Source organism: Salvelinus sp. IW2-2015, linkage group LG18, assembly GCF_002910315.2.
Source record: "Salvelinus sp. IW2-2015 linkage group LG18, ASM291031v2, whole genome shotgun sequence".
In the NCBI taxonomy this organism is placed as follows: domain Eukaryota; kingdom Metazoa; phylum Chordata; class Actinopteri; order Salmoniformes; family Salmonidae; genus Salvelinus; species Salvelinus sp. IW2-2015.
The window spans coordinates 15,663,646-15,687,054 of NC_036858.1; the positions used below are offsets into that span (position 1 = coordinate 15,663,646).

Genomic DNA, 23,409 nt, shown 5'->3' on the forward strand with positions numbered 1-23,409 from the left:
TTGGTAGAGGCAATGGTATGCTTAAAGATTGAGTTGAATTACTTTGATACATTTCCTAAACAGATAGGCATACATCCTATTTAATCCATCTACTGTCACGCAACAAGCTGATCTCAGCCTAAATTATCTCCAGTGGCCCAGTAGCCTGAAGGGACCCTCGTTCACATTCAGCTAATGGAATTGTAAACTAGACGACATATATTTTTACGCACGTGGTACGCGTTTTAAATGATCAACTAAACATGTTACGATATGACAACTGGAGGTTATGACAGCTAGAAAYCCGAAACCACGGGCTACAACTGTCCAACTCGTGAATTCCCCAAGACCCCTAAGCGGTTTGCCAGCCCACCTCTCCCTGAAAGTAAATGGAAAAACACAATCCCGTTCTATTGGCTAGAGGAGACAAATGCGCAACTTGGATGAATGCACTTATCATGGTCGCCAATCTCCAACGCGTAAAAGGAACTCTTTTCTCAATCTCTTTGTGTTTTATTGCCACTGTAGTGGTCGCGCAGTATGACAACTACAACTTTAGACATTTCCCACAAGAGGAGCTCATTCCAATCGAGTCTGCGTATGCACAAGGCTTGGACAATTATGCCTCAGAAAATTGGACGGACTGTATCAAATTCATTGAATTAAGTTTACGCCTGCATCGGCTTCTGAAAGACAGCGTGACATACTGCATACAAAACTGTAATGSCAGTCATGTACAGTTACAGGAGCCTGTCATGGCCAGCACCACCGGGGATATGCAGATCTTCTGGCGCATTTTGATGCGAGCATCATGCCTGAAAAAGTGCAGGACGCACTTCCCTGCGCTCTCGCTCCCTTACCCTAGAAAAGAGGTGATGGATGATTTCGATAATAGGTCGCCCTACCGTTACATGTACTTTGCTTATGTCCAGGTAAGTCACATKTTGGGCTCAGAAATACATATTTATGCTATTTTCACAACCAGAATTATGAGCGCAGTAGCTGGCGGTGGCGCAAAAGGCCTGAGTTTTGATGAATAAACAAATTGAAGGTGTATTGAGGCTTAACCCCTCATTGGCCAATCAGAATGTGCCCCATGGCTAAATATGTGTTTGCTTCAAGTTGTGTATATGGTATTTTATGCATTGTCATCAACTCCTACTAGTCCATTATAGCCTAATTTGTTAAATAGTTTACAGTAACAACAAAAATGTAGGCCTATCCCATATTKGCTAAATATGTTGAACATGTTTTTATCTAGAAATATATTGTTAGCATAGCATTCGCACTGATAAAGGCCTACTGTAAAATGTATTGTATCTGAGCCATGGAAATGCCAAAAATTGTTAAAAAGCAAGATTAAATTCACTATTGATAAGACTTAGAAAGTGAATTAATCTAATCAATTCTAATAAAACGAAACAACTTGTTTTAAATAGACTATATAAATACAGTTAAAGGCACGATAATTGCTCCCCATGGGCATATAATATTAGGCCTAAAACAACATGGACTACTATGGTTTTAAGCACATCCAAACTTTTCACATGAGCTGGAAAAATATCCAATATAAAGAGAAAGGGGGAATGTCCACTCACCATTACTACTTCCAAATATACAGTATATCACTATAACAGTATATCGCTGTATACATCAATGATGTCACATTTGCTGCTGGTGATTCTCTGATCCACCTCTACGCAGACGACACCATTCTGTATACTTCTGGCCCTTCTTTGGATACTGTGTGTTAACAAACCTCCCGATGAGATTCAATGCCATAAAACTCCTTCCGTGGTCTCCAACTGCTCTTAAAATGCAAGTAAAACTAAATGCATGCTCTTCAACCGATCGCTGCCCACACCCGCCCACCCGTCTAGCATCACTACTCTGGACRGTTCTGACTTAGAATATGTGGACAACTACAAATACCTAGGTGTCTGGTTAGACTGTAAACTCTCTTTCCAGACTCACATTTTTTATTTATTGGATTTTATTTCACCTTTATTTAACCAGGTAGGCCAGTTGGGGACAAGTTCWCATTTACAACTGCGACCTGGTCAAGATAAAGCAAAGCAGTGCGACAAAAACAACAGAGTTACACATGGGATAAACAAACGTACATTAAGCATCTCCAATCCAAAATTAAATCTAGAATCGGATTCCTATTTCGCAACAAAGMATCCTTCACTCATGCTGCCAAACATACCCTCGTAAAACTGACTATCCTACCGATCCTTGACTTCGGCGATGTCATTTACAAAATAACCTCCAACACTCTACTCAGCAAATTGGATGTAGTCTATCACAGTGCCATCCGTTTTGTCACCAAAGCCCCATATACTACCCACCAGTGCGACCTGTATGCTCTCGTTGGCTGGACCTCACTACATATTCGTCGCCAAAGCCACTGGCTCCAGGTCATCTATAAGTCTTTGCTAGATAAAGCCCCACCTTATCTCAGCTCACTGGTCACCATAGCAGCATAGCAGCACCCACGTAGCACGCGCTCCAGCAGGTATATTTCACTGGTCATCCCCAAAGCCAACTCCTCGTTTGGCCGCCTTTCCTTCCAGTTCTCTGCTGCCAATGACTGGAACGAATTGCAAAAATCACTGAAGCTGGAGTCTTATCTCTACTTGCACATTCATCTTCTGCACATCTACCACTCCAGTGTTTAATTGCTAAATTGTAATTACCTCACAGAGATACCCATACAGTCAGTTTTGGGAAATAAGGACAGGGTAATAGAAATATACAATAGACAAACATCTGTGGATTAATTTCTCTCTGAAAACATGGTTTAGGGTAGTTCAGCAAAATAATTTAAACAGAGAGGTCAAACTGCTGAGTTGGCCCGCATTAGATCCCAGCTTAATCCCTGCAACTCAGGATAGCAGATTTAAACAATGGACGCAGAAAGGCATCACATCATTCAGTACAATTATAAGGAATGGGGACCTAGATAACTTCCAGGACCTAAGTAAAAAACATGGCTTGGATAAACAAGATTTTTACAGATACCTACAAGTTCKACAGTATTTCTTAAGGGAGATAAAAGTGATTGACCCTCGAGCACCTCAACAATTAATCCAAGTATTCACTAACGCATACAACTTGGGGTGTAACAAAAAAACTATTTCAAATCTCTACTTGGGTATTCAATCCTCAAAGAAACATTCTACAAAACTATATTACAAATAAATGGGAGGAGGAACTTAACATTGAAATAAATAACTGATGAAACATGGTTGAACATATTAGAGACTCAACAAAGCTCCACCAACTCAAGGTCATGGAGAGAATTCTGTTGGAAGAATGTTATACGTTTCTTCATAACACCTAAACTGAAATCAAAACAGACTGGCTCCCTACACCCTTGTTGGAGAGAATGCGGTCTATTGAGGGTGGATCACTCTCATATCTTTTGSACTTGCCCCGCAATCGAAACTTACTGGGGAGAAATAAGATCTAACATTGGAAAAATAACGGGATGTGACATAGAACAAACATTAATTTCTTTGTACTTGGGTGAAATACCTGATAACTTACACAACAGAGAAAAGTAAGGTCCTACTGGCAGCCAGTAAAMRGGYTRTCACTAGGAAATGGCTACAAAAAGACCCTCCCACAGTGACACAATGGATAGACATTGTAGAAGAAATACACCACATGGAGCGTATGACCTTTGCTTTAAGAACTCAACAGGAGAGAGGTCAGGAATACTGTGAAAAATGGGTTTCGTACTTGGAAAAGGTCTAATTCAAAGATGTCAATGTAACTAATATGATGATGAAGGTATGATGTGCACTATAACTGCCAGATCTTTTTTGTTGTTCTTTTATTTGACTATATTTGTACTTTCTTTGTGTTCCTCAATAAAAACAAAGTATAAAAAAATTAAAAATAACTGTTTATTTGGTTAATGTACTTTTTTATTTATTTTTAAAGTCGTGTTTAAAAAAAGAGCGGTAGATCTCAGCATGCTTTTTGACTTGCGAAAGTGATCTTGACTTAGAAACGGTTGGTGACCACCGGTCTAAAGCAAACCCATCACGGATCTGGAATAGTACTAGACAGCTCAAAGTAGCCCAAAGTCCTGCCTCACATCAGTTCCAATGATGGAAAAGATACAAAGAGAGGAAACCGCTTTGGACAATTGAGACTCCCCTGTCTACATACAGTATCTGTCCCACTGCTGTTAGAATACTCTTCAAATTGTATTTTCCTCCCTTTCTTGAAGTCATCATTGATCTGACATGACTCGATTGATGTTAGCAAGAGTTCTAATCTACAGCATTGCTATCACCAATTAACTTATGTTAGATCAGTGATAACTTGGATGAAGGAAGGATGCATTTTATGAGTATTCCAACAGGGCCTTCACCACTTGCCTCACTGCTTGGCCTGTGTCATGTTTCTCCCAGATGGATGACCTCCAGAAGGCGTTGGCGTCAGCCCACACCTATCTACAGAGAAACCCAGAGGACCCGGTCATGACACAGCACATGAACCAATACAAAAGAGAGTTTGACTTGGCGGGCTATCTCATTGACCACGAGGAACGCCCCTATGAGGTGAGCATAAAGGAGAGGTGGGAAAAGGTACTACAAAATCCACTACAATCTGACCTCAACCTAATATCAATCCACAATACCCTGTCACCACAGGTGAACTAATATTCACAATACCCCATCACTACAGGTGAACTAATATTCACAATACCCCATCACTACAGGTGAACTAATATTCACATTATTCTGTCACTCAGGGTGGGGGGTTGGGATCAATTCCATGTAATTCCAAATTTTAGTTTTCTTCCAGAATTAACTCAAATGAAATGAAACTTACCCCCAACCCTGACATCCACACTACCCTGTCACCCCCAAGGTTAGCTTCCTGAAAGCGGTCACCTTGTTCAACTCTGAGGACTTCAGCAGCAGTATCAGTCACATGGAGCAGGCCCTCAGCCAGTACCTCCAGCAGTACAGCCTGTGTCAGGCCATGTGCCAGGGGGCCTGCGACGCCGACCTCCCCCAAACTAAAGACCTGTACCCCACACTGGCAGGTAGGCTACTGCTGCCTCACTAAGACCCAAATACACTGAAGGCAGACCCGGGTAAAACCAGGGTTCCTTAGAAGAATGTGCAATATACATGCTTGATTTTATTTTTTAAATAGTGAGAAGTGCTGAGTGCTTTCCAAAACTAAGTCGCAATCTTAGAATCTAGAAATGGAAGAAAAGCTCTTAAAAAAAAAAAAAAAGGGGGTAATTTGCAATTGCTACATCGATTTTTGGACTTTTAAATTATTGATATATGCCTATTGATTCTTGAAGAGTATCTTCTAAATGCCTCATGAGGTTATAGACGTGCCCCATCAGAATCCAACATATTAGCCTGTAACGCTCCATTGTTTGTATACAATGTAATTGAAAACTGTATAGCTTCAAAACATGGTTAGAAGTATCATTTTGATATCATGGATGGTCAGTCCTTGCATCCATAGCTCGGTCTATAAATGTGAGAGTGGTTTTTGCATGAAGGTGCCAGAGATGGTGGTTCCTCAGGGAGGCCAGGGTCAAAGGTTGCTTATATTTGGCAGTCAGGGCTGGCTATACAGAACCAGAATATATAAACCCAGGAGTAGGCTCAATTCTGGTTGAATTAGTTATGTACCATGACTTTGAATGACTAGTAGGACTAAATCTAACTCATTTTGCCACTTTCTTTCACAGATGCCTATGTTGATGCACTGAGATGCGAGGTGAAGTGTGAGGAAAACCTAATGCCAAATGTTGGCGGCTACTTTGTGGAGAAATTCATCGCCACTATGTATCACTACCTGCAATTTGCTTATTATAAGTGTAAGCACCAACCATAGTCATATAATGTAGATATTATCCACCGTCTTACTTTGATTAACAATCATGTCAAAAATGTACCAGGACTAAAACGAAAGAGTCCAAATAAAGGACAAGTTTATTCTTCTCTTCTCAATACAGTAAATGATGCCCGCAGTGCGGCCCCCTGTGCGTCCAGCTACGGGCTCTTTGACCCTGAGGACAAGGTCATGAGGGAGAATATGTTATACTACCAGTCTTACAGAGAGCAGTGGGGCCTGGATGACCACAGYTTCACACCCAGGGTGGTGAGAGAATGGCTCTATTTACCTTTTCAACATTCCTCACGTCCTCTCGCCTCTTTCTTTAAACCCATTGGAGAAGGAAGTCGGAAGGGAGCGACAAAGGACCTGCTCCAATGTGGCAGAAAAGGAGGCGAGGAGATAGATTGCGAGGAATCACTGGAAAGACCAATTGAAATAGACAGCCAATGCATCCTTCCTGCTAGCCTTCATTGAGGTATTTACGGATCCGTATATATTTGAATAAATGAAAGCAAGGTTTTTTTTTCTATTAAACTGCTTTCACTAATCAAGCCTTCTCAACTATGGGATGTTGTGCTTGTTTTGTTACAACCTGTAGTGCTCCTCCTAGGCTTCCCCAAAACCAAACGTGGGAGTAAATGAGTGCAYACTTCGGGGAGAAACGGAATTGGACTAGTAACTTCACAGAGACAGGAAGGAAATACATAGGCAGCTAGGGATTGATTTGGAATTAGGCCTTCCGCTTCTCAGTCTCCGACCTAGCACGGCCCTGTAATAGGAATCCTAGACTTGGACAATCCCCTGCTCTGTTCAAAATCACCATGGTGATCTAGGAATGCAAATGCTCAGCACAGGCCTCCACTCTGTGCATGAACACTGTTTGCCTCGACTCAGGCATTATGGGAAAAAGACCAAATCACAAAGACGTGAAATAATTCAGTCTGTAGATACTTCCATTCCGTGTTTTGTTATACTTAACCTTTTTTAGGGCAGTGATTCATTGAAAAATGCAAGGAATTGAGGCTAACAAGCTTTATGAAAAAGTCAAAGTCGGCTTGCAGATTGTGTCCAAAGTGAACATGAAAGAATAATTTGGCTCCGTTTCAACAGGAAGCATTGAGGTACTACAACCATACCACCTTGCTGAAACAGATGCTGGCATTTGCAGAGAACTACTTGCAGTCTGATGAGGTAGGATAATGCAGTTTAAGGTAATTAAAGGGGAACTTCAATGAGAAGTCCTACTTTCATATTGTGCCTGTAACGCTATAACATTATAACATGATCCGTTCTTTAAATGTCTTGCACTGAGTCGTTAGGGTTGTAGGCACAACAMGGCATTTTGAATTCCCCTTTAAAAAAGGTTGTATATAACCTTACGATTGATAACACAAACAGACACAGACCTTGACTCACAGTATCGGTTGTGTGTGGACCTTGTTTTACAGGACTTTTTGGGTCCGGAAGAAGCTGCCATGGAGGACTCCTCTGATGTTGAGTTTGAAGGGCTTGGAGACTATCAGGAATCAATCCTGGCTAGATGGTCACAACCCAAAGCTAAAGGGGATGTTGGTGATTCCTAAGGGTTTGTTCTTGACTAACGATGAATAAAACAGAAAGACAATGTGTTTTCACACTTCAATTTTATTTCTCTTCATTCTCTTCCCCATTTTCTCGTCATTAAATGTTATCACCTGTTCCTATTAGGTCTTAAAAAATATATGAAGTCAATAATCGATATCTGTTCCAGAATTGTAATTCAAATATACAGTTGCAGGGAGGTCAAAGAAAGAAATAAAAGCTCCAGAATTTGCACACATCACACATGGAAAAAGTCGAACTCAAGTCCTAAACAGTAAACCAAAAGTAAATAACCTCAAAGCGACGCTATTCTATATAAATRCAATACGTATCCTGGAATCACTAGGCCAGGAAGCAATGCACAGTTAATTATACACAAAATGTACACATTTTCACTGTTGGGTTTCAAGTCTGCTATTTAAAGATATTGCAGGTTATCTAAGTGCACTGGTATTTGATAGGTCAGTCCAATACAAATGGTTTTATGAATACCTCTGCATATATTATACAAGTCAAATCAAATTAATGTACAAATACACATGGATTATGTTTACATGTACAGCCAATGCTATTCCACTCATACAAAGGCTGTTAAGTGCGCCACACAGGAGGGTTGGTAAAGTCTGCCAAGACTGTGTGGGGGTCAAATTAAAAACTAGGAATGAGCCTAAAGAGATCAAACATTTGGATGACAGAGGGCCATTTGGCTATTATCTCTTGATTAAGGTCTACCAAATCGTCTGTATTAATCTGTCCCCACATTTCTGGTCAACCTGAAAATACCTTTTTGTCAACCCCAAAGCAGTCTTTTGGTCAACTTTCTTTTGGGGGGGGGGGGGTCAACTCCTAAACGGTCTATTAAATTCAAGAATTTTTGATAACACAGTGCTCAGTGTATTAATGGTCCCAAAACAACAAACTAAATCATCATATTTGATCACTTACAAAATATAGTTTAGACAAAGCTCCGCTAAGTCTTCATAGCTAGTCTATCAAACAGCATAACGGACAGTAGCCTGAGAAAAAGGGTCATTGAGTGTCAGTGTAAAGGTAAAACGGAAATAAAATAATTCCTCATTTATTTTCTATATCCCTATCCTGTTTACACATTACACGCTTTTAGAGATGTACGGTTACCAAGCAACACTAGGAACAGGGCAAAATATGTAAATACGACGTATTTATTGACATACGTCGTCATTATATCACAATTTCCCAATTACCCATTGGCTCGACCACATACTGTATCACTTTAACAGTAAAGCCAGACTTAACCTGGAGGCCTGGTGTAACTATTAGGAATCTTACATAGGGATAACTTTAATATCAACCGGCATTCTCTTATTTCTACAAAAAGAGCATTAAACCCCGTTAAGAGCATTTCGAGTATCCTGTTGGACTGAGAAAAGGTTCACTGGCCTTCCAAGGCAGATCTTAAGGAGGCTGTGTCGGGATGTACAAGGCACACTAAAGGCCAGCAACAAATGAGGACCGAACCAGTCATGTCAACAGTTACTCTTTCAGGCAGGAGGACAGATATTAAAGATGTAGTTCGCTCCTAACCCGCTAGGCGTTTTCATCGACAGTGRCATTGTAAATTGTACCAGGTTCAACTTTTAAAAAGCTATTTTGTCATCTTACCCATGGAATGTAAAATATCTACATTGAAACAAACGACACGGTAGCCTATTACACAACCCAGAATTTGAACAAACAGCCGACATTAAACATATAAAATAACAAAAGGCAAGAGGAAGATCCTGAGAACAGGCTCAGGCTTAAATTTTCATTCAACGAACTCCCCGAATTCAGTCAATGGCAACTATACAATAACATGCGACAGAGACGCCTCCATAAAAACACCAACAGGCCACGGTATTAAAAAATGTTCAAGGTCATACACATTGTTTTATACACCGGAAATATTTACATTCTAAGTCTAGAAGCGAACGATATCCTATGAGGCGAACAACAAGAGTAAATGGACTGTGATGGTAAGCTTCCTGAAATGTCCATTCTTGACTAACATTTTGGAAYACACATAGAGATACGGATTAATTAAGAGTTCAAGTATACTTGATGCTACTTTAGGCTGGCAGTGTAACTTTAAACATGACCAGAACCTGTAATGGAGAGGTAGGTCTGTGTTTGGTGACACGCAGAATACACTCTGAACCTAAAACAATACTCTTCCATTAGTTACTGAGAGGAAGGAGTGAGACAGCGGCACACGCAAGCTACCACTGTTTTTCTTATTCAAGCTCGTCTCGCTTTGAAAGTAGTCAACGGATTCTAGGTGAAGGCAAATTTCACTAAAATGGGGTGTACTGTCCCTTTAATTAAAGGGCCGCTTGATTTGACTTTGTCAGTCAATTAAATACTTAGTCTGTCAATGTAAATACGAATACCATTGTAATGAAGCTCAAGTGTCTAAACGTCTTGCTTATACGGAATCTCCCATTGATGCAGGATACAGAAAAAGAGGGAAGATTTGAGTCCACTCACAAACTTGTGCTTTCATTTGAGCAGATACGACTATGTCCCAGCTGTCGAAAACATCGGAGCGCCTAGAATATACATTATGTACTAAAGCACCCATATTCAGCATACATGTATTCACACTCAATCTCTATATGGATTACATGTTATACAGTACAATACACATTTCACGTCTGGATGTGTATGTGCAATAGACTATTTCACCTAGCTAGGTAGCCATCTCCGTACAAAATGTACACTTGRTATCGAGACAGAGATTGCGACAAGCGTTCGCCCACTTGCAAGGTTGAGCTATACATTCACACGTTTATGCATATTATGTTAGATTGGATAACTGATTAACGCTAGATTACTGTTTGATACTGAAGAGCAACATACTAGAAGAATATAAATGATGATTATTTTATGTTATTATGGTATGTTAATAGAAATGCCTAGCTAAGCAGAGTACGCAATTAACCCAACCATGCCGTCATGTCTAATGAAAAAAAATATACGTTTTTTCCATTTACTGCTTGCAGTTCACCATCACTAACCAAAGAGCTACGATAACCGTCTTTGGAGACCAGACCTACACAGCGGACAAAACTGTCAACATTTCTGTTCAGGTTGTAATGACATMATTTCAACCAGTTTTGCCCGCTGGGTCCCATATGTTGTTATTATTATTGTACCATACAACCTACATGGTTGTAGTAGGCTGTATGGTATTTGTCAGCTTGTTGAACTAACCCACTAGTAAATTGCAACTAGAGATAGAAGCTTACTAGCAGCCCTACATAGGATATCAGATTCATCCTTCCTCCCTCGTCACAGGAAATATATTTTTTTTAAGTGTCATAGTCCAGTAGAAAAGTCTAAATGGCAGGAAAGACTAAGTCAAATTGATATTACTTCAGTACAAGCACTTGTATGGAGAGTATACATGTCCTGGACAGCTTGGTCTAACATCCTCAAACCCCAAAAAAGAAAGCTATGGGGAGTCAATGGGGACAAACTTACATTTCGGATATGACACAAACAACATAGTGATAAAACACAAATGTATCTATTTCTATGTGACACAATGTGTGGCCCTTGTCGGTCAAGGTTTCGGGGAATGTATTTCAGGTTAAACCTACCGAAGGCAAAAAGGTGAGACGTCTGTGGCTGGAAGATTGACAGGAGACACAGAAAATGAAAAGGAAAGGAACCGTGAYGGGGAGAATTGTGAGAGTTGTAGTTTAAGAGAACGGAAGACACCTTTTGGATTTCTCTCCTCAAAGTGGATAGGACACAGTGCAAGGAAGACAGGACAGCAAATGGACAGATGTTTTCATCCCCCTCCAGATCTAGAAAGAAAAAAAGAGGAGGGGAAGAGAAAGCGAGGGAGAAGGAAAGGAAAAGAGTTTGAGAAGTTAAAAGCAACGGAACACACCACAGTGTAAGCAGGCCTATACACTGTGTCAAAGAAAGGGCCCACTGCCCGTAGGGTTACTACCAGGCTATCCATCGGCTTACTGCTTGTAATTATTTGTGTGATGTACTATTGACAACCGACACTCTCTCACTTCAAAAATACTTGTTCAGCTTTTATTTACTTGTTCAGCTTTTATTTGGTATCCAGGACAGCCAATCGAAGTCAACCATAAAGAGCCAGTGTGGGCTGACACGACAGTGTGATATGTGGCTGTGGGACGCAAAACGGAAACCGCCTATACAGATAGCGGCTAAACACTATAGACCGGTTTGCYAGACCCMGATTAAGCCTAGTCCTCGATTAAAAAATCYCCATTGAAAGTGCATTTTAGTCCAGGACTAGGCATTAACTTGTATCTGGGAAACTGTCCATATGAATGGTAGTGAAGTCCATTGGGAAGAGCACAGTGAGATAGTGGTATTATATAGTATACATATGTAAGAAACTAGGGTATGAAAGGGATGTGAAATGGGATTTAACAGGCGTGGATAGGGTACTAGGACGTGGAAAGTACATTTTATATTGAAGTGTAATACAAAAATGAAGCAAACTTTACAAACTAGCACCCAGGRTTTGGGTACTAGGATAAGAGACTAGAAATAGTGGGACTAGCCTAATTGAAATGGGTTAGGATAGAGATAGCAGGATAGGTGCCTATATGGATGAGGGATGAGAAGATTGGGGACTAGGGTGAATGAAACATGGGGGATGATTTGGGATGACATGGGGGTAATTTGGGATGAGTTCCCATCAGACCATAGCCTGTTGGGCGGGGTCATACCTTCCTCTTCGGATGTTCCTGTATCCATGGCAACACAGAGAGCGCGAGAGAGAGACAGAGAGAGAGAGAATTTACCTTTTGGCTATGGGTCATATTGTAGTGACATGAACACATGCAGTCCCTGCTGTGCTAGAAACTTAGCGCAAGAACAGACAGGCAAAGAATCAGGATTCTATGACAACAGTACAGGACTGCCATAACCTACCATTTGTGAAAATCACTTGCATAGAACCTACCATTTGTGAAAATCACTTGCATAGCATAGTATGCTAGCATAGCTGACAAGCATGTCACCGTATAGCATACAATTGCATATGCATAGCACACACATTCATTGAAAAAGCAATAGGAAAGCATCCAAGACAGCCATGCAGAGCAGGATTGGCCACTACAGACAGGAAAATGTAGGTCAGAGGTCAAGGTAAATTAGCATTCACCGGGCATTGCATGTGTTGTAAGGTAAAGCAAGCCATCCAGTGTCCACCTGCARTATGTGCAGGAATTGAGTAACGAGTGAAGCATACAGTGTGCATTGAGACCTTTTGACATGCATTCATTTCGTATGATGTATAACGTAGGCATAAATGCAGGCACCTATACAGTAGCATGCGTAAGCATTTTGGGTTAAAATAAGCATTCGATGGGCGCTTGCGGTTAGCGCGTGTCCGCTGTTAGAAGCACACAGGAATGTAAACACTCAGAGGCATTCCAGACAGAACTCTTACTTAAATCCCCATCCGGTCCCCCCTAGGACTATAGCTGCCAACAGAATTGCCCCTGCGATGGAGCCTATGATGATATTGGTGCCACTGGGACCTGTGTAGAGGGAGGGAGGGGGGGCAGGTTAAAAGAGGGGGAGGACCAACAAACAAAAAAACAAGACCACCCAGCAGACTTCAGAGAACCAGAAGAAACGCCGTACACCATTTTGAACAGTTGGAGAGAAGATGTTGTTAGAGAGGCCCGGGGGAAAGAGATGGAGAAGAGGACAACGTGATACTTCTGCCTGTTAAACGCTTTTCTGTCTTACGTGCTTAGAAGGGTCTTACATGTCTCAGGACCAAACTACAAGGAAATAACTGATGCTGTTTCGAGTTGGGGAATGTTTCTCCGCAAAACACACAAACTGAACGGTGCTGCTTTTTGTAATCCATTATAAACACAGGAGTATTTAGTCGTTTCACAGCGGCTTCAAAGTATTCACACCCCTTGACTTTTTCAACATTTTGTTYTGTTACAGCCTGAATTTAAATGTATTTCATTTAGTTTTTTTGTCACTGGCCAACAAACAATAATACCCCATAATGTGGAAGTGGAATTATGTTTTTCAAAATATTTACAAATTAATAAAAAAATTATGAAAAGCTGAAATATCTTGAGTAAATAAGCATTCAACCCCTTTGTTATGGCAAGCCTAAATATGTTTCAGGAGTAAAAATGTGCTTAACAAGTCACATAATAGGTTGCATGGACTCACTGTGTGCAATAATAGTGTTTAACATGATTTTTAATGACTACTTCCTCTCTGTATTCCACACATACAATTGTCTTCTCCGTACAAGGTAGGTCCGGAGAAGACAAGGTGAGCGCTACCATCAGTCCTGTGTCATGCCAACAGTAAAGCATCCTGAGACCATTCATGTGTAGGGTTGCTTCTCAGCCAAGGGAGTGGGCTCACTCACAATTTTGCCTAAGAACACAGCCATGAATAAAGAATGGTACCAACACATCCTCCGAGAGCAACTTTTTTCCGGATGCCCCGAACAATCGGAAAGGTGATTCATCAGAGAAAATGACTTTACCCCAGTCCTCAGCAGTCCAATCCCTGTACCTTTTGCAGAATATCAGTCTGTCCCTGATGTTTTTCCTGGAGTGAAGTGGCTTCTTTGCTGCCCTTCTTGACACCAGGCCATCCTCCAAAAGTCTTCGCCTCACTGTGCGTGCAGATGCACTCAAACCTACCTGCTGCCATTCCTGAGCAAGCTCTGTACTGGTGGTGCCCCAATCCCGCAGTTGAATCAACTATAGGAGACGRTCCTGGTGCTTGCTGGACTTTCTTGGGCGCCCTGAAGTCTTCTTCACAACAATTGAACCGCTCTCCTTGAAGTTCTTGATGATCCGATAAATGGTTGATTTAGGTGCAATCTTACTGGCAGCAATATCCTTGCCTGTGAAGCCCTTTTTGTGCAAAGGAATGATGAAGGCACGTGTCTCCTTGCAGGTAACCATGGTTGACAGAGGAAGAACAATGATTCCGAGCACCACCCTCCTTTTGAAGCTTCCAGTCTGTTATTCGAACTCAATCAGCACGACAGAGTGATCTCCAGCCTTGTCCTTGTCAACACTCACACCTGTGTTAACGAGAGAATCACGGACATGATGTCAGCTGGTCCTTTTGTGGCAGGGCTGAAATTTTGGGGGGATTCAGTTCATTTGCATGGGAAAGAGGGACTTTGCAATTAATTGCAATTCATCTGATCACACTCTTCATAACATTCTGGAGTATATGCAAATTGCCATCACACAAACTGAGGCAGCAGACTTTGTGAAAATTAATATTTGTGTCATTCTCAAAACTTTTGGCCACGACTGTAGTTACTCCACATTACTATTCTAAATGACATAGTGAAAAGAAGGAAGCCTGTACCAAATACAAATATTCCAAAACATGCATTCTGTTTGCAACAAGGCACTAAAGTAATACTGCCAAAACTGTGGCAAAGCAATTACATTTTTGTCCTGAATACAAAGTATTATGGTTGGGGCAAATCCAATACAACACATTACTGAATACCACTCTCCATATGATCAAGTAAAGTGGTGGCTGCATCATGTTATGGGTATGCTTGTAATTGTTAAGGACTGGGGAGTTTTTCAGGATAAAAAACAAACTGAATAGAGTTAAGCAGAGGCAAAATCCTAGAGGAAAACCTGGTTCAGTCTGCTTTACACCAGACACTGGGAAATGAATTCACCTTTCAGCAGGACAATAACCTAAACATGAGGCCAAATCTACACTGGAGTTGTTTACCTAGAAGACAGTGAATGTTCCTGAGTGGCCGAGTTACAGTTTTGACTTAAATCTACTTGAAAATCTATGGCAAGATCTAAAAATGGTTATCTAGCAATGATCAACAACCAATTTGACAGAGCTTGAAGAATTTTGAAAATAATAAAAATGGGCAAATGTTGCACAATCCAGGTGTGGAAAGCTCTCAAAAAGAGACTTGCCCAGAAAGACTCACAGTTGTAATCGCTACCAGAAGGTGCTCCTACAAAGTATTGACTCAGTGGTGTGAATAGTTAATGTATGTAAATTAGATATTTCTGAATTTAATTTTCAATAAATTTGCTAACATTTCTAACATATTTTCACTTTGTCATTATAAGGTACTGTGTGTTGACAGATGAGAAAGCAAAATAATGTAATTCAGGCTGTAATATAAAATTAGAAATAGGTCAAGGGGTATGAAGACTTTCTGAAGACACTGTATATCAATATTTGTGTATCGATTCTGACTATTACAACCAGTTAAAGTCCGTTTGCAAGTCAGTTGATTTTTGGTTCATTTTCCCTGTGCTGGAGGATATGAGCTAGCTGGCCAGCTGGATAGCAGGTTTGGTAAGCATCCTGTCCATTTCAGGAGTTTTAAATCAATATTTATATCACGATCATATACAGACCGGTGACCTTACATACGAGCACCGGGTTGAGACTACATGAATGCACCCTTCATCAGCTCAAGCAATCGAATAGAAATAAAACCGGTGTATCATTGAGGCAGTGGTAAGTGTGGCAGGTAAACGCCTATTACTTCATTTCTGCATAAATAATCTCCACCCAGCAAAGGGGGCTTTTAAAATGTTAGTTTCAGATTGGAGGGGATTTTTGCTTTTTATTCTATTCTTCGTGGTTCATTAATTTGATTTTCCTTTTAGCAATTTTGAATAAAAATGTTGTCACAAATATCTATTCTGTGTCCAATTTATAGGTACTGGAGTCCAACTATACATTAATCTACTCTATATATATATATATATATATGTATATTTTTAAACAACAATTTAAATTGCACTCACATATAACCGTCATGTTGTCAGTGATTTTTTTTCTATCTAAATTATACATCAAAATGTCTGATCAAATGGGTATGTATGGAAGACGTCAAAAAGGATTGGCCCATAATAAAATGTTCAGTTCTGATTTTACTGCCTTGTCTATCATACTGTCTGCTTCTGGTTTCATTTGTTGAAAGTGGAATTGAAAAGGGCATCTGCAATTCCAGTCATGCTAAAAACAATCCACTCTCAAGGTCATTTGATTTCTTTATTTAATTGCTCCTCTCTTTTCAAATGTTGCGCTAACCTATTTCAATTGCCTCAATTAGAGAAGGAAACAATGTCTTGATCCCGAAACCTCACTGAGGCTTCTAGAATTTTCCAATAAACAAAACATGTTCATTCCAAATGTATATCTACTGTCCTTCCCACTGTACTGCACCAATTTCATTTGTGTGTTTCACAAAGTGACTTCTGCATGATTTCACAATGCCAAAGTCCTTTTCTTGAGGTTGCCAGTGCTTGTGTTCATTTTCCAGCAATTCTCAAGGTAGTTCTCCATGTTATCCAAATTGAAAACTTTCATAGAGGCCTGCAGTAGAATAATAGAACAGTCGCTATTAATTTGCATTGGTAAGCTGTTATTGCGTTCATTTTTTTTCTGTGTGTTCTTCAGTAATCATGAAAGCAACGGGTGCTGATTTTTCAGATCTATTAAAGCAATACATTGATAATAAAATAAAAAAAGTATAATCCCCACCTTCTCATGGACATTGAGACATTCTCAGGGATGTTTTGAGACATAGTACTAGAGATAGTATACTAATGTAGGGAGATAGTATACTAATGTAGGGAGTGGCGAGGTACGAACCCTTATATTTCTCAGGTCCCTCTGGAGGGGTGGGGTCAGGGATGGGGTCATAGACGCTGCAGTCTTTCCCAGTGTAGTCCACGTCACAAATACACCTCACCTCATTACTGCAGGTCTGGGGGGGGGGGGGGGRKCGATAAAAATGAACAACACAATCTAACAGCACTCAAAACCACAAGAACATGACTTCATCAACAATCAATTCATTCATTGTGTGAATTAACATGTACAGTGGGGAGAACAAGTATTTGATACACTGTCAATTTTGTAGGTTTTCCTACTTACAAAGCATGTAGAGGTCTGTAATTTTTATCATAGGTACACTTCAACTGTGAGAGATGGAATCTAAAACAAAAATCCAGAAAATCACATTGTATGATTTTTAAGTAATTMATTTGCATTTTATTGCATGACATAAGTATTTGATCACCTACCAACCAGTAAGAATTCCGGCTCTCACAGACCTGTTAGTTTTTCTTTGAGAAGCCCTCCTGTTCTCCACTCATTACCTGTATTAACTCCACCTGTTTGAACTCGTTACCTGTATAAAAGACACCTGTCCACACACTCAATCAAACAGACTCCAACCTCTCCACAATGGCCAAGACCAGAGAGCTGTGTAAGGACATCAGGGATAAAATTGTAGACCTGCACAAGGCTGGGATGGGCTACAGGACAATAGGCAAGCAGCTTGGTGAGAAGGCAACAACTGTTGGCGCAATTATTAGAAAATGGAAGAAGTTCAAGATGACGGTCAATCACCCTCGGTCTGGCGCTCCATGCAAGATCTCACCTCGTGGGGCATCAATGATCATGAAGAAGGTGAGGGATCAGCCCAGAACCTGTCTCTTATACACATCTAGATGTGTATAAGAGACAGGTATAGCATTATCAGTTAAAGAATACATATCATGAACAACAACCAATATTAGTAGTATCGATCTAGATACAAATCCTACGCTCCACCCAAACAACTCTGAATTCTGGTTTGTGTGTTCAGTAAGGCACACCATAGCAAAATGTTTAAATGACAGACAGTCCCTCTGTTTTATTTTGCTTGGTGACTGATGAATACGACCCAGATCAACACATTGTTAATCCAAACCTCCCCGAGCGATGCCACAACATGGCGGGCCAACTCACCCCGTGGTGGGAGCAGATGCTGGATCCGGGGCAGGTGCTGAGGTTGAAGGTGGGCACGGGGAGGCAGCGGCGGTCCAGGCACATCATGTTGGGACCGCAGGGCGTCCCGTCCTCCACGTAGCCCAGGTCCGAGCCATCCTCCAGCACCGCGTGGCCACCACTGAACCAACACAGGACCAGGTGGTTAGAATGGGCCACTAACTGAACAACGCTCATCATATTGGTATGTTCAGTGCTCGACTTGGGATGAAAGAGGTGGAGGAGCTGTCTTTTTCCAAGTCGGTCCATTAGACTATGCCCACCGAAAATCACAAATTACATTTTACTATAGAGACCTCTGTTACAGGTTCATACACCTTTTCCATGAGTTCTCCATGACTTTCAACCAAATTTGTATTATTATTATTATTATAGCCTACATGAAAAAGTCCGCATTTTTTACACTGGTAGGCTGCGTGTCTGATCCCATGTAGGCCTTCCATCTCCTGCCGTTGTGCCATTGATCAAGGCACTTAAACCCCCCCCCCCCCAAAGTAGAACTGCACTGTTAGTCACATGTCAACAGTTGGTCAACCCTCTATCTGTGCAGCTCCTGGGTGTGCAGGCTTGGCCTTTGATCCAGCCCTGAAAACACCCAAGTCTGCTTACCAAGGTCCTGTTGAGCAGCTGATGTTTAGGCTACAATGTGGTTAGACAAGATCTTGAACAAAAGCCATTAAGCTATCCTGGAGGATGGTTGCCAACCTTCATATAAAACACTGCAACATTACAACCAAATACTTTGGTCTTTATAAAAATGATTCCCTAATTTAATGAATCCGGGATCAAATGGAAAAGGTAGGCTACTTCAAAGTAAGACAGGCTATCTAACTAGATGTGTTTATATATAAGGCTCAAATATTCATGTTTCAGGGGAGATCTATGCACAGCAAGTTATTTGTCAATTGGGCTATTAGCATATTTGTAACGTTGTCGCAATTACAACTCCTATTTAACTGGAGGGGAATCCCCATCTTCCAAACGGTGCAGATTTATTTAGGCCCTCTACTATAGAGCAGGTGGAAAGGCGACAACCACATTAATGCTTAGTTAGAGATAGTTAACTAGCGAGATAACGGTTAGTCTGTTGTCTGTCATTATTTTATACCTGCTGCTGAAAGGTCGCGCTTTCGCTCTTCCGGCAACGGCCCACTTGCACGAGCACACACATACAGGCACTGAAGAGTCATTCCAATGATGACATATGTAAAAGTGTGCATTCATGAATTACATTAACAAAAATTAGGAAACTAATTTCCATGCCCTTACAAACCCTAATTTGACCATTTGGAAGAGTGCGTCATATGTTGCATTCAGGTTGGCACAATCTCGAACGGTCTACTGTCACGCACAGATTGACAGACTAGCCGCAAATCAGTTATCAGGAAATGAATGCCCACTCACTATCGCTATTCAATGCAGATCCCGCTTTGATCCACATTTTTTTTGCCTCAGTGTGTGAATCTAGGCCGACGATAGGCTACTTTGTTTTATAGAGGAACTGGTGCATAAACTCACCCGAAATTAGAGGTGCTAATTACTCCGCTCCTGACAACTCCGGCCCAAATAAAAGCACGGGCATCATATTATACTTTAAGAATATTTATGTATCACATATTTATACTTCAAAAATATTCAAACTGGGGCATTTTGAAATATAAAAGTAACTTTGCAAGCAATCAGTGTACGAGAACATCATGTGAATTAACACAACTGCAAGAAATCATTACTGTTGCAAGAGTGTAAAATGTTTTAAGCACACACACACACACACACACACACACACACGGTAAGGTTACTCGAACAACAGTCCATCAAACCTATTTGATCACTGTGGCAGATAGCGAGGTGTCTGTTTAACTCTCAGCCTTTCCTTCCTTACAGGATCAGTTGACCTCGCTCTTTCTCTCCTTTATCGCTCTTCAGGAACTCTTCCTCTTCTCCCCTTCTCACTTTCACCTCAACCTCATTCCTCTGTCACTTACACTTGTTCTCGCTCTCCTCCTTTCACACTCTCTCTCTCTCTCTCTTTTTTTTTCTCTCTCTCTCTCTTTCGGTCTCACCGGCAGTCCAGGTATCTGTTCTGGTGGTAGATGGTTAGGCTGGTGAGGTCCCCCTGCAGATCTCCAAACCTCGGCTTCGCAGACATGTTAGTACACAGCAGGAACCCACAGAGCACATCCCTGAGAGGGGGAGGACACAAAGATACAGAGGGAGGGAGAGAACGAGAGCGGAAGAAGAAGAGAAAGCGAGATAGAGGGGCAGGGAGTAGAGAGAGAGAGAGTGAGAGAAAGAAAAAGAGAGGGGGGAGAGAGAGAGAAGTTTCTGCCCAGGACAATGTGTCAAACATGGCGTGTGCTTTGAGAGTGAGGTACACGGTGTACATAAGAAAGTGTGAGGTTTAAAGAGGTCTGTGGTCACTCACTGCTTGTTGCACTGCACCCAGCCCTGGCCACTGGCGTCACGGCCACAGTTGCCCTTCTCTGTGCCCTCGGAGTTCAGCTTCTCATAGCAGAAACGGTCGGCTGAGTCTGAAACGCACGCAAAAGCACACACACACATTTTGCAGCACCATGTTATTTCACTTCGCTATACTTTATTGCAGTACTTAACTGATGGCAATGTCATGGCATCATCATCATAAATGTGTGGTGTGAATTATAACATGACAACTGCTAGTATTTCAGGACCTATAATATAAATTAGTGTGGACCTATAAATTGCACTGCCATGCAATTCCTGACATATCCAGCAGAGGGCAGTAACATTAAAAGTAGAAAAGCAGACCAAGTTGAGATTTTTGTATGGAGGTGAATATTTTATTTTTATTGTATTTAAAAAAWATATATATAATATTCAACCTTTATTTAACTAGGCAAGTGAGTTAAGAACAAATTATTATTTTACAATGACGGCCGACACCGGCCAAACCCGGMCGATGCTGGGCCAATTGTGCGTCGCCCAATGGGACTCCCAATCACGGCCGGTTGTGATACAACCTGGATGGTCATTTCCATTGTTAGAGCGGTCAGACCAGTATATCGTCAGTATATAGATAATCTTTGTTATTACTCACTGTGGCCCCAGAGACCTCTGCACTGTCCATCTCTGGTCTTACAGCGACCTCCGAAACAACGACCCTGGGAGAGAGAGGAGAGAGTGAGAGAGAGAAGGGAAGAGATAGTACAAGAGAGTATTATATGTATTAGAGGTACAGTATTATTTGTATATCTACAAAAAAAGAGAGACAGATCCAGACAAAAATGTGGTCATAAAAGCCTTTACGTTGGATTCAGTTACCTGGCCAGCTTCACACATGTAACCATCCAGTTTGTGGACATTATGAGGACACTGCAGAAGGGGAACAACAGAGTGTATACATTTGCCTAGTTGACATGTTCAATTGTACATAGTCAAAGTATGGTAGGCTACATCCCAGCAGGGAGTAGCCTACCACCAAGATGGCACTGACAGAGATGGTCGCCCTGCTTCGAGTCCTTAGGAAACTATGCAGTATTTAGTTTTTTTTATGTATTATTTCTTACATTGTTACCCCAGGAAATCTTAAGCCTTATTATATACAGCCGGGAAGAACTATTGGATATAAGAGCGATGGCAACTTGCCAACATTACGACCAGGAATACGACTTTCCCGAAGCAGATCCTCTATTTGGACCACCACCCAGGACAATGGATCTAATCACAGAAGCCGACCTAAAACAACAGCGCTGCAGAAGGGGCAGACGGAGCGGCGTATACTACTCGCCAATGTCCAGTCTCTTGACAACAAGGTAGACAAAATTCGAGCAAGGGTTGCCTTCCAGAGAAACATCAGAGACTAACATTCTCTGTTTCAAGGAAACATGGCTCTCTTGGGATATGTTGTCGGGATCGGTTCAGCCAGTGGCCTGCTCCATGCATCGAGCCGACAGAGATAAACACCTCTCTGGGAAGAGGAAGGGCAGGGGTGTATGCTTTATGATTAACGACTCATGGTGTAATCATAACAACATATAGGAACTCAAGTCCTTCTGCTCACCCGATCTAGAATTCCTTACAATCAAATGCCGGCCATATTACCTCCCAAGAGAATTCTTGTCAGTTATCATCACAGCTGTGTACATTCCCCCTCAAGCAGACACCAAGACGGCCCTCCGGTAACTTCACCCTCCGGTAACTTCACTGGACTCTATGTAAACTGGAAACCATATATCCTGAGGCTGCATTATTTGTAGCTGGTGATTTTAACAAAGCAAATTTAAGAACAACACTACCTAAATTCTATCAGCATATTGATTGCAGTACTCGCGGGGGTAATACACTCGATCACTGCTACTTTAACTTCCGCGATGCATACAGAGCCCTCCCCTGCCCTCCCTTGGGCAAATCCGACCACAACGCCATCTTACCGGCCACCCTAGACCCATTTCAATTTGCATACCGCCCCAACAGGTCCACAGACAATGCAATCGCCATCACACTGCACACTGTCCAATCCCATCTGGACAAGAGGAATACCTTTGTAAGAATGCTGTTCATTGACTAYAGCTCAGCATTCAACACCATAGTACTCTCCAAGCTCATCATCAAGCTGGAGGCCCTGGGTCTCAACCACGCCCTGTGCAATTGGGTCCTGGACTTTGACTGGCCGCCCCCAGGTGGTTAAGGTAGGAAACAACATATCCACTTCGCTGACCCTCAACACTGGGGCCTCACAAGGGTGCGTGCTCAGCCCCCTCCTGTAGTCCCTGCTCACCCACGACTGCGTGGCCATGCACGCCTCCAACTMAATCATCAAGTTTGCAGACGACACAACAGTAGTGGGCTTGATTACCAACAACGATGAGACAGCCTACAGGGAGGAGGTGAGGGCACTCAGAGTGTGGTGTCAGGAAAACAACCTCTCACTGAACATCAACAAAAAAAAACAAAGGAGATGCTCGTGAACTTCAGGAAACAGCAGAGGGAGCACCCCCCTATCCACATCGAAGGGACAGCAGTGGAGAAGGTGGAAAGTTTAAGTTCCTTGGCATACACATCACAGACAAACTGAAATGGTCCACTCACATAGACAGTGTGGTGAAGAAGGCACAACAGCGCCTCTTCAACCTC

The 23,409-nt window shown here is 41.7% G+C and overlaps 2 protein-coding genes across 6 annotated transcripts in view; one reads left to right on the forward strand and one right to left on the reverse strand.

Annotated features, from left to right (window-relative positions):
- Window positions 1-298: 298 nt before the first annotated feature.
- On the forward strand, window positions 299-7,507 carry LOC111978357 (cartilage-associated protein). The gene is made up of 7 exons (XM_024008376.2): window positions 299-911; window positions 4,407-4,556; window positions 4,870-5,047; window positions 5,717-5,845; window positions 5,984-6,129; window positions 6,976-7,056; window positions 7,314-7,507. The coding sequence occupies exons 1-7, from the start codon at window positions 369-371 to the stop codon at window positions 7,446-7,448; spliced, it is 1,362 nt and encodes a 453-aa protein (XP_023864144.1). The 5' UTR covers window positions 299-368; the 3' UTR covers window positions 7,449-7,507.
- Window positions 7,492-23,409, reverse strand: part of adam11 (ADAM metallopeptidase domain 11) — a 64,720-nt gene continuing 48,802 nt past the window's right edge. For 2 of the 5 annotated variants that reach the window (XM_024008369.2, XM_024008373.2), the window contains 8 exons: window positions 21,598-21,648; window positions 21,374-21,437; window positions 20,723-20,828; window positions 20,361-20,480; window positions 18,259-18,418; window positions 17,116-17,230; window positions 12,911-13,001; window positions 11,293-12,203 (listed from right to left, as the gene is read on the reverse strand). In XM_024008369.2, the coding sequence (XP_023864137.1) occupies window positions 12,155-12,203; window positions 12,911-13,001; window positions 17,116-17,230; window positions 18,259-18,418; window positions 20,361-20,480; window positions 20,723-20,828; window positions 21,374-21,437; window positions 21,598-21,648 (756 nt within the window). In that variant the 3' untranslated portion in view covers window positions 11,293-12,154. The other 3 variants (XM_024008370.3, XM_024008371.2, XM_024008372.2) reach the window with 3 other exon arrangements.